This window comes from Equus przewalskii, chromosome 1, assembly GCF_037783145.1.
Source record: "Equus przewalskii isolate Varuska chromosome 1, EquPr2, whole genome shotgun sequence".
Taxonomy (NCBI): domain Eukaryota; kingdom Metazoa; phylum Chordata; class Mammalia; order Perissodactyla; family Equidae; genus Equus; species Equus przewalskii.
In genome coordinates this window covers 12,627,068-12,643,354 of record NC_091831.1, presented here as the reverse complement: position 1 = coordinate 12,643,354, position 16,287 = coordinate 12,627,068, and the positions used below count along the sequence as shown (strand labels likewise).

General features: G+C 39.2%; 1 protein-coding gene across 4 annotated transcripts in view; it reads left to right on the top strand.

Moving 5' to 3' along the window:
• The window catches only part of SEC23IP (SEC23 interacting protein), a 43,664-nt gene extending 28,298 nt beyond the window's left edge, over positions 1-15,366 (top strand). For 2 of the 4 annotated variants that reach the window (XM_008543949.2, XM_070587342.1), the window contains exons 13-19: positions 815-1,012; positions 5,199-5,354; positions 5,724-5,826; positions 7,005-7,190; positions 7,865-8,027; positions 8,518-8,619; positions 13,849-15,366. In XM_008543949.2, the coding sequence (XP_008542171.1) occupies positions 815-1,012; positions 5,199-5,354; positions 5,724-5,826; positions 7,005-7,190; positions 7,865-8,027; positions 8,518-8,599 (888 nt within the window). In that variant the 3' untranslated portion in view covers positions 8,600-8,619; positions 13,849-15,366. The remainder of the gene's footprint in view (positions 1-814; positions 1,013-5,198; positions 5,355-5,723; positions 5,827-7,004; positions 7,191-7,864; positions 8,028-8,517; positions 8,620-13,848) is intronic. The other 2 variants (XM_008543950.2, XM_070587426.1) reach the window with 1 other exon arrangement.
• Positions 15,367-16,287: the final 921 nt, after the last annotated feature.

Sequence of the window (16,287 nt, the reverse complement as noted above, 5' to 3'; positions counted from 1 at the left end):
AAGAAAGAACATTTCTGTCATTCGTAGTTCCCCCATGCTTCTTACTAGCCAACTTCTCCCACCATTCAACTACGTGCTATTCTGATTTCTATCACTATTGAATAGTTTTGCCTGTTCTAGAAGTTCATATAAATGGAGTCAACCCTTTGTACTCTTTTGTATCCGTCTTCTTTCACTCAACATAATGTTTTTGAGTTTCATCCAATTGTTGCATCATTTGCAGTTCATTCCTCTTTATTTCTGAGTAGTTATTCCTTTGTATAAATATTACCACAATGTGTTTATCTGTTCTTCCCAAGATGCTTTTGAGGAAAACTTGTCAGTGGCTCTATGCAGATGTAGTGAGTGTAAACACGTTGAGTGAAGAAATGTCTCCTAAATTACACATCTTTATAGGAAGTATGTATTTTACAGTTACGTAGTACTTCTAAACTGTGTACAGTTGAGATCATAAAGGAGGAAGTTGACATTTTTTACTTTTTATTATTAAAATTTAAAATTATATAGGAAAGTAGAGTGAATAGGATGATAGCCAATATTTAGATTTAATTGTAGCTGTTTTGCTGTATTTTTTTCCTTTGGCTCTTAACCTTTTATTTTCTTAAGAATTTTAAACTAAATTATAGACATCATTTCTTCCTTAAATATTTAGTGTGTGTTTTTAAAAAGGACGTTTCTCTAATCACCACAGTGCTGTTGTTGTGCCTCAGAAATGACTAATCATGCCGTGACACTGAGATAGCATGGTTCGTAGTGATAGCTGATAACTGAACTTTTCCTCAAGGTTGTGTTATGAAATGTTGGTATTTCACAGGAACAGAAAAAAGCAGCATCAGAAAAGAAGGCAGTGATGGCCGCTTCGACAAAAGGACAAGAGGAAAGTGCTCAGAAAGCTAAAGAAATGGCTTCTATCCCCTCAGAATCTAACGGGTCCAAGAGGAAACTTCCAGTTGGTGCTTACGTTTCTTCTATGCATGTTGATTATGAGTCTTTTGAAGTTGGCACTGGACAAGTAAGTTTACATATTGATGAGGGCTGTGTATTTTATGTTGGAATCACATATTTTTTATTATTTGGATTGGCTTTAAGTTCTTGCAATATTTATTTAACATTTATGGGGGAGTGAAGAAAACTGATTTTCTCTTAATAAAAATTGTATGCTTCTTTCATAATGTTCAGAATAAGGGATTGAATGTGTACTGAACATGTATTCTAACATTTGAAATGGTCTTTATTTCAGTTTTTCCACCACTCGTAATTTTGTGGCGTTAGTCTCCCATAGCCTGTAGCAACAGAAATGGTGATAGTTAGAAAATTATATTCACAATATACCTAAGTTTCTGTGAGAGAAACTTGCTGCATTCACTCAACTTATGTGTTTTAGTATTCACAATTCTTCCCTTAGGGAAAAATTCCTATAAAAATTGACCAAGTAGTTGATCATGCTGCGTTTAATAATATACTTTAATATACTTGTATCTCAGTGGCTTAAAAGTATTGAAATCTTTTTAGACAATGGTACTTTCAGTGTATTTATAGTTGTGCATGTAAGGTTCCATTGTCATAAGTGTGTTCATGACTGATTTAAAGAAGGCAGAAAATGGACATGGATGTTTGCTGTGTGCCTGTTCAAGCTTTAAAGCCCGATTCATCGATAAGGATTGTATTTTAAAAATCTCTCTCTCTTTTTAAACATGAGCAAACTTGAACAGATTCTAGCAAATAAAGGCAGATATTTCCTCACCTAACTGTGAAGGATCAGAGTGTAGAAGATTTGTGGAACGAGAGGCTCCATGCCACCAGGACACTGTCACTGCCTGCCCCTCTCTGGGAGTTGACTTTCTTAAAACTGGAACTATGGGTGTCGGTGGCCCTTTGCTCATCTCCTTCCAGCTTTGGGACCACAGAGGAAAAGGAATCTCCCCAGAGAGGTCCAGTCAGGGAAACTTCAAGGAGAGATTTTACTTGACCTGGTTTGAGTCACAAGACCATTCTGGACCAATTCTTGTTGCCTGGGGAAGGGGGCACAGGCTGATTGACCCAGTGCAGTCACGTGCTCCTCTATGGTGGGTGGGCAGAGGTTGGCAGGCAGGATCTGTTACCCAGAGGGTTGTTGGGCAGTCCAAACAATAGCCCCCGTGTGCATCATTCACTGCCAGAAAGCCGAGAAATACTGATCAAGCAAAAGAGTGAAAAAATAATCTCGTCATCTCCTTTAGCAGAACTCAGCACTGTTAACTGTTTGACAAGGCCTTCTAGACTTTTATTTGAGCATATATTTACATATTTTAACAAAAATGGGAAAATACATATAATGTTTTGCTAAAACATTATTACTGCTGGGGCTGGCCTGGTGGTGCAGCAGTTAAGTTCACATGTTCCGCGTCGGCGGCGCAGGGTTCGCTGGTTTGGATCCTGGGTGGGGACAGGGCACTGCTTGTCAAGCCATGCTGTGGTAGCTATCCTACGTATAAAGTAGAGGAAGATGGGCATGGATGTTAGCTCAGGGCCAGCCTTCCTCAGCATAAAGAGGAGGATTGGCAGCAGATGTTAGCTCAGGGCTAATCTTCCTCAAAAAAAAAAAAACCATTATTACTGCTGTTTTCAAACAGTATTTTATGAATATATTCCCATGTCAATAAATATTTCTCTACAACTTCATTTTTAATGACCGGTATGTTTCACTGTTTGGAAAGATAATGATTTTTTCTGTCATTTACTGTTATTGGATGTATTAATGTTCTAGAGCTGCCATAACAAAATACCACAAACTGGGTGGCTTACAACGGCAGAAATGTATTGTCTCACACTTCCGGAGGCGGGAAGTCCCAGACCTACGTGTCAGCAGGGCCACGCTCCTCCGAAACTTAGAGAGGAGACTCCTTCCTTGCCTCTTCCTAGCTCCTGGTGACCTGCCACGTGTTCCTCGGCTTGCAGCTACATTGCTCCCGTCCTCCATGTCACATGGCGTCCTCTGTGTCTTCACGTCATCTTCCCTCTGTGTGTGTCTGTCTCTGTGTCCAAGTTTCCCCTTTTTATAATAACGTCAGTCATATTGGATTAGGGCCCACCCTAAAGACCTTGTTTTAACTTGATTACCACTGTCAAGACCCTCTTTCCAAAGAAGATCTGAGATACTGGTAGCTATCTTTTTTGTGGGGGACACAGTTCACCCATAACATTGGACATCTAGGCAGTTTCTGATTTTTCACTCTTTGAAGCAATCCAGTGATGAACAGTTGTAAACCCATTTTCTGTGCACATTCTTTATTATTTCTTTCAGTTACATAAGTAGAAGTGGGATAGCTGGGCCAAAGGATATGCACTTCAGAATTTTGGTAGTTACTTCTACTTGCCCCTGGAAAGGTTGTGCCAGTTTACACTCCCACTGGCAGTTTATAAGATTGCCCCTTTCCTTCACTAGAATTGGTATTTTCCTTCTCCTTTAAAAATATGTAGTATTCTTACTTTTGTAACTTTCTTCTAGAGAAATAATTTTCTACATGAAAATAGGAGATTTTTACTTTCTTTTTAGGATTTTATTTATATCTCTGATAATTTTATAGGGAAAATGGTATCTTACTGTGTTTCTTTGAACACTAGAGAGGTTAGATATTTTCTCGTATATTTTTTAAGCATTTTTATTTTGTGAAGTGCTAGTTTTACCTATTTTTCTATTGAGTTTCTTTTATCTTTACTGATATTTAAGAGTTCTTTACATGTTACGGATGTTAGCCCTATGTCATATATGTTGTAAATACTTTTCCCAGTTTGTAATTTTTGTCTTAATTTTCTTTTTCCTTCTTTTTTTTCTTGGAGCTGGGGGAAAAAACATAATCTTGAGAGCATCTCCTATGTGGCCCTAATTAGTAGCAAAAACTATTGAATTTGCGGACATAAGGGCAAGCTGAGGGATGTGAAGTCTAGACTTGGTTAGAAGGGGCAGCCTAGTGTAGTAGAAGGAGCGTTGGATTTGGCATTAGAAGTCTTCATTCTGCCACTCACTGGCTGTGTGCTGTTGCGTAAGTGACGTCACCTATCTGAGCTTCACTGCCTTCATGTGAGAAGCGGGCATGATTCTGGCCGTACCTCCCTCGTTCAGTGGACCTCTCTTAAGCGCTTGGATTATGTCATTCATTGTTCTTCGCGCTCAGGATACTGAAATGATGACGACACACATCCTGCCACTGAGCAACAAATGGAAGAGCTTTGTGAACGGCAGAGTGCTACATGAGTGTAGGCACTTTCTCTTAGTCTGGGCAGTTCTCCCTGAGCTGAGAGCCTACGTGCAGGCTGCTCTCAAACAGAGGCTCTTTTGGGACAAGTCATTTTTCTAATGGAAAGAAATTTGCCTTAACACGTGAGGATGGTAGTTAAAATAGAAGTAACAGTCTTTGGGTGCTTAAAGATGCCACGCTCTGTGCTAAGCACTTTTTGTGGATTAGGTTATTTATTTTTCAATCACGTTATGAGTTTGGCATTGTTATGATTGCCATTTTATAGAAGAGGAAGGTGAGGCTGAGGCAAGAGAGGTTAAGAAACTTGCCCCAGGTCGTACAGTAAGGAGTGGAGCCAGGATCCAAACCCAGGCAGTTTGAGTCTAGAATCTGCAGTTTTAAGCACATTTCTAACTATAATAAATATAATATTTACTATTTACTGTATATATTATGCTATACAACAAGTAAAAGTATAGCCAGAGGTTGTGATAGTCTATAAAGATTTTAAAGGGGCTGGCCCCATGCCGAGTGGTTAAGTCTGTGCACTCCGCTTCCAAGCGGCCCAGGGTTTCACAGGTTCAGATCCTGGGGGTGGACTTGGCATCACTTGTCAGGCCATGATGAAGCGGCATCCTACATGCCACAACTAGAAGGACTCACAACTGAAAAATATACAACTATGTACTGGAGGTATTTGGGGAGAAAAAGCAAAAAAAAAAAAAAAAGAAGGTTGGCAGCAGTTGTTAGCTCATGTGCCAATCTTTAAAAACAAAAAGATTTTAAAGAGGAATTTTTTAATCCTTTGGCGCCAGCAGCAGCTGTCCATGTCAGTGATTATAAGCATCATAAGCCACACCTTGAGGGGCACCATCTGTGTTGGGATGTTTTCAATTAAGTGCAGTTCCAGCTTGAACTTTGGAATTTTGTATTATGTGACATTGGAATGAGCATCTTTTATTGTTTTTTGATTCTTTCTAGGTTTCTGTTGTTTACAACTCATTAGACTTTGAACCAGAGATTTTCTTTGCCTTGGGATCTCCAATTGGTATGTTTCTTACTATTCGAGGAGTGCACAGGATAGATGAGAACTACAGGCTTCCCACCTGTAAGGGATTCTTCAATATTTATCATCCAGTGAGTGAATTAAATTTACTTCCTATTTTGAAGAGCACCTGTCCTCTTTATCCTAATAGATTCTCAGATTCTTATTTCCTGGGAATTAGTACTGATTTTGATTTTGTACATCTCAGGTGGCTGTCCTAATAGATATAGTATGATGCTTTCCTGTAAGTTTTTCTACTGAAAAGCCTTTGTCAAGGAAATAATTCTGTTGCTTTGCTTGTGAAGTAATTTTACTCACAAACTTGAAAGTTATAATTTGAATAATGTGTGAAAGAAAAATCAAAATCTCTGCTTTCCCAATTGTCTCTTTTCTCACCCAACTAAGATATATAACTCAAAATAAAACAGCTTTTCATAAATTTCTAATTCTTCTATTTATAGCTTGATCCAGTGGCCTATAGATTAGAACCTATGATTGTTCCAGATTTGGACCTAAAAGCAGTTCTCATTCCACATCATAAAGGCAGAAAAAGACTTCATTTAGGTAAAAAAGCAAATACTATAAAAACTTCCTTCCTGTCATTTTGTAATCTGTCATTTGTAATGAATTATGAAAATTTTAACACAAAGTCCTTTCTGACAGAATTAATGTTATTTGACTGCTTACTATGTTTGGAACCTGTTTACTAAATATTTGGAGGAGCTATAAAGAAAGTTATGAATGAGTTCCTTCTCCATGATTACTTTCTCTTGATAACATTCTAACTGTTGAAATAATTAGGAATGGGGGAAGTTGGTAATAAAGTGATGAGATGCATAGATTTTAATAGGATTTTGTTATAATTTTTGGAATTGGGAAGCAGAATAACATTTGGACTAATGACCAAACCATCAAGAAGTAAATTTGATGTTATCTAAGTCAAGTGAGCATTGTTAGTTTCTTGCTAACTAGACAGTTTTTTCTATTAAAAAAATTCATTAAGCATAATGGATTGATAATAATTCCAAGTAGGGTTTAGGTTTCTCTTATGCCTATTAATGATGTATGTTACTTATCTATAGATTTAAAAAGTTGGGTGGAAGGGATGGGAGTGCGAAGGAGAAGAGAGGGAAAAGTGGTCATGCAGTCTTATTTTAAAAGTGTTTCCTTCTTTTTTGCTTACTTCATGCTTTTTAAAAATACTTAACTTTTTTGAAGTTAAAATGAGAAATTTGGTACTTGAAGACCTTGAATTAAAATATGATTTATTAGACAAAAGTAGAAAAGGTGAAGGGGCAGGAGTTTCTTCATTTTTAAATTGGAAGTTTAAATTGTGGTTATATCAGAATCTCGACTTCTCAAAATGATTTCCACATTACAGATGAGAAAAGTCATCATTTTAATCTTGTAGGCTCATATTTTAACTTACAGTTAAAAAAACCCCACATGACTGTGCTTACATTTTCATGGTATTTGAACTCCTTTTTTTTTTGGAGGGAGGAAGTTGATAGGTTTTGGCTGGATCAAGTTTAGTCATTAAAAAAATTGACAGAATAAGATTCTTCAAAACATTTGAACATGCTGCGAGTTCTTGGCTGATAAACTCTGTATATTTGACATTTAAAAGAGGAATAAGAGGTCTTATCCTGTCTGAGAAAATAGTATTAACTTTTGTTTTAATTTTTGTTGTGCAGAATTTTACCCGTGACCAATAACTTGATATGTCATCTTAATTTCTTTAGAGTTGAAAGAAAGTCTCTCTCGTATGGGATCTGATTTGAAGCAGGGTTTTATTAGCTCTCTGAAAAGTGCTTGGCAGACGTTAAATGAATTTGCCCGTGCTCATACCTCTTCAACTCAGTTGCAAGAAGAATTAGAGAAGGTAGCCAATCAAATCAAAGAAGAGGAAGAAAAGCAAGTAGTTGAAGGTAAATGTGACATTTGAGGCATTTTCCAGTACAAATGTTACTTATGAACATCACACTTATAAATTACTTAATGATGCTTTTCCATTCTAGTCTTCCTGGTTACAATGCAGAGGCTCTTCCTGTAAAGGAAGATCTGTGTAGATAATCTGTACTTCAGAATGCATGTCATCTTTTTTTATTAGGTTTTTGCCTAAGTTACTGAGCTGTTTACTCTGCAATCTTAGAATTTTGTTGAGATTCATAAGCCAGAGTGGAATGTCAGAGTTGAGAGGCGAGTTTGTATTCAGGCATTTTGAAGACCCACTCTGAAAAACTATCTTGCTGATGCTCTTGTTGAATGAGCTGTGCCCACTGTGGACTTCATATGCAATGTCAGGTCATTGTGCCATGATGTTTTCGACTTTTTCAGATTCTAATTCTATTTCCTTTCTTTCTACAATGCTCTCTCACCCCTTTTCTTCAAAACTTCTGTCAGCTCGTTGGCTCTTTCTCCTCTCTCTCGAGTAACCAGCCCCTCTTCCCCTGGCTCTTTGGAGGAATGGGAAGTGAGCCTGGTAGCTCCTCAGGTTGCTACGTGTGTCAAGCAGTGTTCTCATTGAGCCCAGAGAGTCAGCTAAAGTCAAAGGATAATGATTAAGTGATTGACTTTGATATTGAAATGGTTTAAATTCTAGCAGAAAAGATTGTTGAAAGTCCAGATTTTTCCAAGGATGAGGACTACTTAGGAAAGGTTGGAATGCTAAATGGAGGCCGCCGAATTGACTACGTCCTTCAAGAAAAGCCAATAGAGAGTTTTAATGAATATCTTTTTGCTCTTCAGAGTCACTTATGCTACTGGTAAGTATTTTCATCTTTGATAACATTCGCATGGCCTTTAGGTGCTAGCACATTCAGCAGTTTTAGACTCTTTTGCTGATTTATCATTTGTTATGGAATATTAATTTGAATGCCCGTATACTCAAAATCAATATTTTCCCCCTTTAGTTTAGTTTCCACAAGGTGGCAGTATGTCATCTGCCTTTGGCCAGAGGCCTTTGGTTCTTGCACACTGCTGTTGTAGGGATGGCTTTCACAGAATGCGAGTGGTAGGGCCTTTGAAAAGCCATCCTTTCATATATCCCCCTGTCAACAAGGAGAATTGCAACAGTTATTTTGGAGCTGAATGGTATCCATCCAGTTTTTAAGGACAGCTCTGAGATTACACTACTTTTCATTCGCCCTTCTCAGGTAGGGTAGAGGGGAACGAAAGCAGCACTTTCCACCTTTATGCCCAGAGGTTAATTTATCCTAATTGTCTCTTAAGTAAATATTCGTTTCTTTTTGATAGGGAATCTGAAGATACCGCCCTGTTATTACTTAAAGAAATTTACCGAACAATGAACATTAGTCCAGAACAGCCCCAGCATTGATGGGACTTCACTTTCACTGTGTGAGTTTATCTTACTTTGTGTATAAAGTCTGAATGTTTTATTTGGAAGTCTTTTTATGGAGTTGATGTTGACTGTAATTTTCTTTTTTCCGTTTCTTCTGTTTTTTAAAAAAATTCAGAATACAGACATTAAAGAAGAGAATTGCTTTGCAATCTACATTTCTGACTTGTTAAACAGTCTATTTCTGCATAGAATTTGAGTTCTTTTATTTTCATTTTCTTTTTAAAATAGATTCCCAGGAATGTCAGTTAGGGATTCCTTTGTTGGTAACAGAACCAGATTTGTATTACCTTAAACAAATAGAGGTTTATTTTCCTTATGTAACTGGAAGTGTTCGTCTGTTGAATGATGCCCCCGGACACCCAGGTTTTTGCATCTTTTCACCTGCATGTTGGCTCTTTCTGCCTCATAGTTACAAGATGGCTCCCATAGTTCCAGAAAGCATATCTACAGTCAAAGCGTAAAGGGGGCGGGGAGAGCAGTATTGCTTATATCTATCCCTTTTAACTAGGAAAGCAAAAGCATGTCCAGAAATTCACTCATGCCTGTTGACTAAGCCTATGTCCCATGTCTCCCCTTAACCCCAAGTTGCATGAACGATTGTAAAAGTTTTGTTTTAAGCATTCCAAGTCTTTATAGAGGGAAGGAATGGAGAAAGGGGTTAAACCTATGATGAATGAGCCATGCTGTAAGTCGGCCCCACTCTGTATTCCTCCCTGTCCTCCTGAGACACCTGACACCTATTTTTCCTCACTAAATTATGCATCACTTTAAAAACTAGGTAATGTGTTTTTTTAAAAGTTAGAAATTTTAAGGCCTTTGAAAGAGTGAAATACAAAGTAGTGAGCTCTCAATTGCTGAAATCAAAAGTAGCTCCTGGCACCTTTTGATTTTCTAATATTATATAAGTTCAACCTCCCCCTTCTTATTTTGGAGAGAGAACCATTTTTAGTAGGATTTCCTTACAGTAATTTTCCTGAGCATGTCCAACAAAATATCTATGCATGTTAAAATAAAGGGATCTCATTAAATATATTGTTCTTCAACTTAATGTTTTTGATCAACCATATAGCTTGCACAGCTTTCCATATTAGCTTGTGTAGCTAATTTTCATTCTCTTTAACGGTTACATAGTAATCCACTGTATGGCTACATCCCATCTTATTTATCCAGTTTCCTGTTAATAGACATTTAGATCATTTCCTAATGTATATTAAGGAGTCTTAGTTAATCGAGTACGTAAGAGGTCTGAAGAACTATTTTATCATCAGAATCTTGATACAGTTTTATCAGTTCTCAAGATTTCTGATATTATAATATTAAAATAAACTAAATGTAATGTCAAAAGCTACCACAGTCCAGATTTTCAGTTATTCATAGTTATTCAAGTGGTTGACAAGTATTTATTGAGTACCTGCTGTGTACCAGGCACCAGTTTTCATGCTGGGGATAAGTGGTAAACAAGATGCATTCTCACCTTTAAGGAAATTATTTTCTACTGTGAGCAGATCGACAGTAAAGCTGTACTCTACCCCATAAATGAATTTCAGATATTGATAGGTTCTGTGGAGAAGATAAAATAGGAGGATGTGGAGAGTGATGGGGTTGCTTCTGGGAAAGCCTTGCTGGGTTGATGACATTGGAGTTGCAGTGTGAGGGCTGAGAAGGAGGTGGACGTCTGAAGCTATGGGGAGAACAATCCAAGCAGAAAGAAGGGCAGCTGCAAAGGTTGTGAGATGGAAGCAGGCATGTACTGTGTTTAAGGAACAGAAAGCAGACCAGTGTAGCCAGAGGGCTACGCTGAAGGGGAGGTGGAGGGAGATGAGTCATACAGGTGCGTGGGCCTGATTGTGAGTGATCTGGTAAGGCATTCACATTTCACTCTAAGTGTGATGGAAACAGTGGACGTTTTTCAGAAGAGGAGTGTGTGATTTGGTCTGTACTTTAGAAAGATTGCTCTGGGTATTGGGTGGAGGATAGACAGTTGGGCAAGAATGGTGAAAGGGAAAAGAGTTAAGAGGCTGGTGGTGACCTTGACTAGGGGTATAGTGGGAGGAATGGTTAGAGATGATTGAATTCAGATCTATTTTGGAGGTACAGTTTCAGACTTAGGATGAATTCATTGTGGGGAAAGAGAGTTAAGGATGACTCGGGATTTTGATGTGAGCAACTGGGGGGATGGCGGTACCTTTTCGTGGGAGGGAGCAGGGCTTTGGGGGAATAAGGGGGCTTTGGAATGAGTAGTTCTGTTGTGTCAAGTCAGTAGTTGATGATGTTGGTCTGAAGCTCAGAAGAAAGCTAAGAGCTAAAGATGATAACTTTAGACTCATCAGCATATCCTTGCCATTTGAAGCCACCCACTGGGCGCGGTCACCTAGGAGGAGTCTGTAGGTGGAGAAGAGAAGGGATCTGTGCAGAAGGAGGAGCCAATAAAGTGAAAGAAAATCCAGGGGCTTGTCATCTCCAGGAAGGTGAGAGAAGATTGCTTCAACGAGAGAGCAATCAGCCGTGTCAGGTGCTGCTGAGAGGCCAAGTACGAGGAGGACCAAGAATTGCCCATTGGCTTGAGGAGGATGTAGGACATCATTGGTGACCTTGAGCAAAGCTGTTTTCATGTCATGACAGAGGGAAAGTGTGTTGAGGAGGGGTAAGGGATCAGAGAGAAGAGTTTTGCTATGAAGGGTGATAGAAAAAAGACAGGGGGACATTTCATGATATTAAGGGGTGTGTGTTTGCTGATGACAGTGATACATTATTGAGGGAGAAATGGGTAATGCGAGAACAAAAGGGGATCATTGTTGAGGGAAATACTTGCAAAGGCAGTGCAGGCTGGGGCCAGGGCAAAGGGAAGGGCCCAGCCTCAGAAAAGGAGCAGGGGTGCATCTTTCATGGTGCTGGAGGAGGGCAGAGTGGGCACAGGGATGGAGAGTGGGCGAAATTGTGGGAAGAGGCGGGGTTCTCTGGTTACTTGAGTGTCCTCTCTGAAGTGTGTGAGAAGAAGGTCACCAGTCCAGGGCTTGTGGGAGGCGTGAGGAGCGAGGAGCAGAATGATACTCATCTCAGAGCGTGGAGACGGGAGTTTACCAACAAAGAGTGGTAGGATTGTCCTGCAGGCTCGAATGTGCATTTGATATTTGGTCATAAATTTGAAGTGACTACAGTGAGCACAATTGCCTGACTTCTCTGGCCACCTGCCTGCTACTTGGGTGAGGTTTCAGAGTAAGCAGACACTTGGGTTTACTAGGATTAGGGTTTTGCCAGGTGAGCAAGACAGAAGACAGAGGAGCTAAGGGAGGTGATGGAGAGTGAAAAAAGAAAGAGGTCCACGGTAGGATGAGGTCAGAGAATCGCAGGAGAGAGGCGTACCCTAGTGAGTGAGCCAAGGCTGGGATGGGAGGTTTGAAGTGGGGATCGCTGAGGCAGCGCAGGGCCTCGCCGTGTCATAGGATCCAACGTCACAGGACCCAGTGTGGGGGCTGTTACATCTGCTAAACAAGTGCTCTGTGTGCTGCAAAAGCAATTTAAAAAAGGATGCAATAATAATGCCTCATACAGAAACCTTAGAAAATAGGTAGAGTGTTTTTGTTTCTTATTAACTTATAATTATGATATTTAAAGATACTAACCTTTGTCATTGCAAATGTTTTTTCCAGTTTGCCATTGCCTTTTCTTTTTGCTTGTGCTTTGGATTTGGGGGAGGGAGATGTGGAGAGCGTTTTTTGAAATATGTAGGCCAGTCTTTTAAGGTTAGTATTTAGATAATTAGATTTATTTTCTTTTAGTTTTAAATGGTTTTGTTTTTCATTTGACTTTATAGTTTAGAAGAATACGGTATAAAGAAGGATTTAGCTTTTTTCTTAGTTAATCTTTTTTGCCTGTGCTGTCTATTGAATAATGTATCCTTTGTCGTTGGTTTGATGTTTTTATTATATGCTGTTATTTGACATTTTTTATCATATGCCTGATATTTATTTTCTAGGCTTTCTGACATCTCTTCCGTTGACTTATTTATCTGCCACATTTTACTGATTTCAAGTCAAATATTTTCCACATTTTAGCATCTTTAAAATTGGGATGCATCTTAAAATCACCTGTTGCCTGGGTGGAAGTTGAGTTCTTCCCAAGATGGTCTGTATTTTCTTCTGCCAGTCACTAGGGGGCGCTACCAATCTGAGTCGGCCTCAGCTAATTTCTCTGCTTGAGATTTTCTTGGGCTACACTGGTAGTGTGAATCCAGACCATGAAATTTGCAGGTCTTGTCCCATTTTCGAGGAAGAGGTGTGGAGACTTCTTTGCCATCCCTTCTGCGAGAAGAGATATTTTTCTTATCCCTCATTGAGGCTGTAGCCATTTGTTGTCCTCCTTTTTATGAGAGTCTGTCTCCTTTTAGACTCCCTATCCTGAGCATCTTTTCTTTGCATGGTACATGAAATAATGGTCTGCCTTACAATTGATGGTTTATTATATTCAGTGAAATATGGTGTTTAATAATTCTAACTTTATAGTTTTGACTATCTGGCAGTGCAAGTTGTTGGTATACCATAATCTTGGCTATTATTCCAAAAGAATTTTGAAGTGATTTAAGTTCCCATGACATATTCTCGCCACAAAAGAAACAAAACCCAAACAGTATAGTCCTAGGATTTTAATATCACCTACTATGAAAAACTAAGAACTTTTCATTTCACACGTAAATTTGTTCAGTGTTCATTGTTTTATTTCTTCTTACACTTGGTTGTAAAATTTAGGCAAGAACTTAAGTTCCTAATACTGTACTAATACTATAAAATAATTAATTTAAAATATTAACAGTTGTTCTATCATGATTCATTCAAGTATAGATCAGTTTTGCTGAATAATTCTTTTGGGTTTATCTCCTTTAGTCCTTTTTAAAATTGTTCTTTAGAAAGCCTCAGATTAACTTAGCAAAAATTTGACTTTTTACTTTCTGTGCTGATTTTGTTAGGAAGATGCTCATGCTAGTCAATCTCCCTGAAGGTCGCCTGCTGCCTGCATCCTGTCGGAGGGCCTGTCTGACGCCCGGGGACCTGTGCTCACAGGGCGCGTGCCGCAGAGGCCCTTTGCAGTGTGTTTGGTCCAGTTGAGCGCCTGGCAGTGTGTTGTTTTCCTTCAGAAAGAAACAGCAGTGCGCTGTTGAATTCTTGCTGTAAGTTTGTGAAGTTCACCAGGGATCCTTTCTTCTTTTAAAGACTTCCTTATCTTTTCAGAGAGTTGCAGTACGATTACGTTGCTGAGAAGATCCTCAGAGGACGTTCCCAGCTTGCTCCTGTGACGGGTGACAGAGAAGTGATTCATCGACAGTTGCTCAGATGTGATTCTCAGATGTAGGGATTCATTTTAAAGAAAACGTACTGAACAAAAAGACAGTGAAAAACCAGTACCACATTTGGACAGAAGAGACGAGAAATGTAATCATCACAATGATGCAGTTAAAAATTCCTCTGATCAGTTTAGTTGTACAGTTGTCAAAGTAATGTGTGATATCAACGAAGAAATACCTGTAGCATGCAGATGTTTGTTTCTGTTTCTTAAAAAATTATTGTCAGTAGGCTATTAAACTTGCATTTTTTTAAATTAATGTAGTATGTTCTTTCATTCAAGTATGGACTTCTTGAGAAACTATAGTAATACGATTTTTAAAAAATTTATGTTCTTGTTTAAATGTGAATTGTAGTTCTGAGCTGCTTTAATGCAGGGTCATTTGTATTTGTTAAGAGGAAGTAACCAAGGGCACTTATTCCAAGTAGAATCTGAGCTTCTTCTGGAGCTTTCGGGCTGTTGCTGAGAGCACGGCTGTGGGAGGAAGTGAACTGTCTCCTGCTGCCCAGATGTCCTGGGAAGCCTTCTCCCAGCTTGCCCGTTCCTACCCGGAGGGCGCAGCGACGGGAGGGGTTCCATCTCCTCTAACGTAGCCGTGCGGTCGCCTCACTGCTAAAGTTCCAGTTGACGTGAGAACCAAAGTAGAGTTTGTTTGGTTTTGGGGTTTGTTGCTTTGTATTAATTTCACTTATACCAAAGTGTTTGAAAGTATGAAATGTATTGTTTCTAGACTATAAATCTACTTCATGAAAAGACTGTTCTGTAATATTTCACTTTGTTTTACTATAGCTTCAAATTATCTGAAAATATTTTCCTAATACTACATGGGAATGCTGAATTTCCTTCTTTTGTTATGCAGTAGAAACATTTTACACTGTTTACATAGTTCTCATGGAACATAGAATCTTTTGAAAGCAACATATGATACACATTTTTTGTGTATATATTCTAATTAGTGTGAATAAAACTGTAACATCAATGCATTTTTTTAAGCAGCCAACTTCTGTATTTCTCTTGTCTTCTTTAAAAGTATTCCTATGAGTTCAGCGTTTCTTTACTTTTCATTCTGAATACCTGCTATATATAGTTAATACGTAGCATTTGCTCCTAATAATAGAATTAAGACAGTAGAGTTTTAGAGCTGAGGTGGACCCCAGACAGTATATTCCACCCACCTCATTCTGCAGCTGAGGACATGACACTGAGAGCCTTTCTCAGGCTGCTTGGGGGCAGATCTGGGCTGGAGTACAGTTTCACTGACTCCCTTTTGGCCTTCATTTCTCTACACCAGTACTACTATTTTTCACTTAATTTCCCCTTAATTTCCCCTAACTAATCAAATAAAGAACAATGAGGGTTATTTATGTATATTTTAATAAAATCCAGTTTGATTTTTCCATTTACAAGTGGTTGTGTCTGCGTTATTGAGCCTGCATCTTCTGAGCATCGGGCAGAGGAGAAGGAATACCTAAACCAATGTCCGTGGAAGAGACGTGTGCCAGCTGAGCTTCAGGAATCTTGTGATTTTAACACTTAGGGGAAACATAAATTAGAATTTTTTGGTGACGGCCTGTGGACATATATTTACATCACTCTTCAATTTCTTTAAAAATGGGGCCGGCCCCCTGGCCGAGTGGTAAGTTCACGTGCTCTGCTTCGGCGGCCCAGGGTTTCGCGAGTTCAGATCCTGGGCACGGACATGGCACTGCTCATCAAGCCATGCTGAGGCAGCGTCCCACATGCCGCAACTAGAGGGACCTACAACTAAAATATACAACTATGTTCAGGGGGGATTTGAGGAGAAAAGCAGGAAAAAAAAATATTGGCAACAGTTGTTAGTTCAGGTATCAATCTTTAAAAAAACAAAAAAAAGTCACAAAAAATAGGTCCTTTGAGGGCAGAGTCTGCATTTATTAGCATATTGTTCACTATTGTAATCACCACGCCTATCTCAGAGTCTTGTCACATATAAAGCACTTTCCAAATATTTGTTGAATAAAAGAATTTAAAAAAATCGAAAACATTATTTAACACTTGGAAGACCATCCAGATCAGTGGTTTGCAAGTTTTTAAAAGCAGCAGAGGGGCCAGCCCTGATGGCCAAGTGGTTAAGTTCACGTGCTCCCTTTCGGCGGCCCAGGGTTTGCTGGTTTGGATCGTGGGCCTGGACCTTGCGCTGCTCATCAAGCCACACTGTGGTGGCGTCGCACATAGAGGAACTACAGTGACCTACAGCTAGGACATAGAACTATGTACTGGGGATTTTGTTCGGCAACCCAGGTTTGAGGGTTTGGATCCTGGGTGCAGACTTACACCACTGGCCAGCG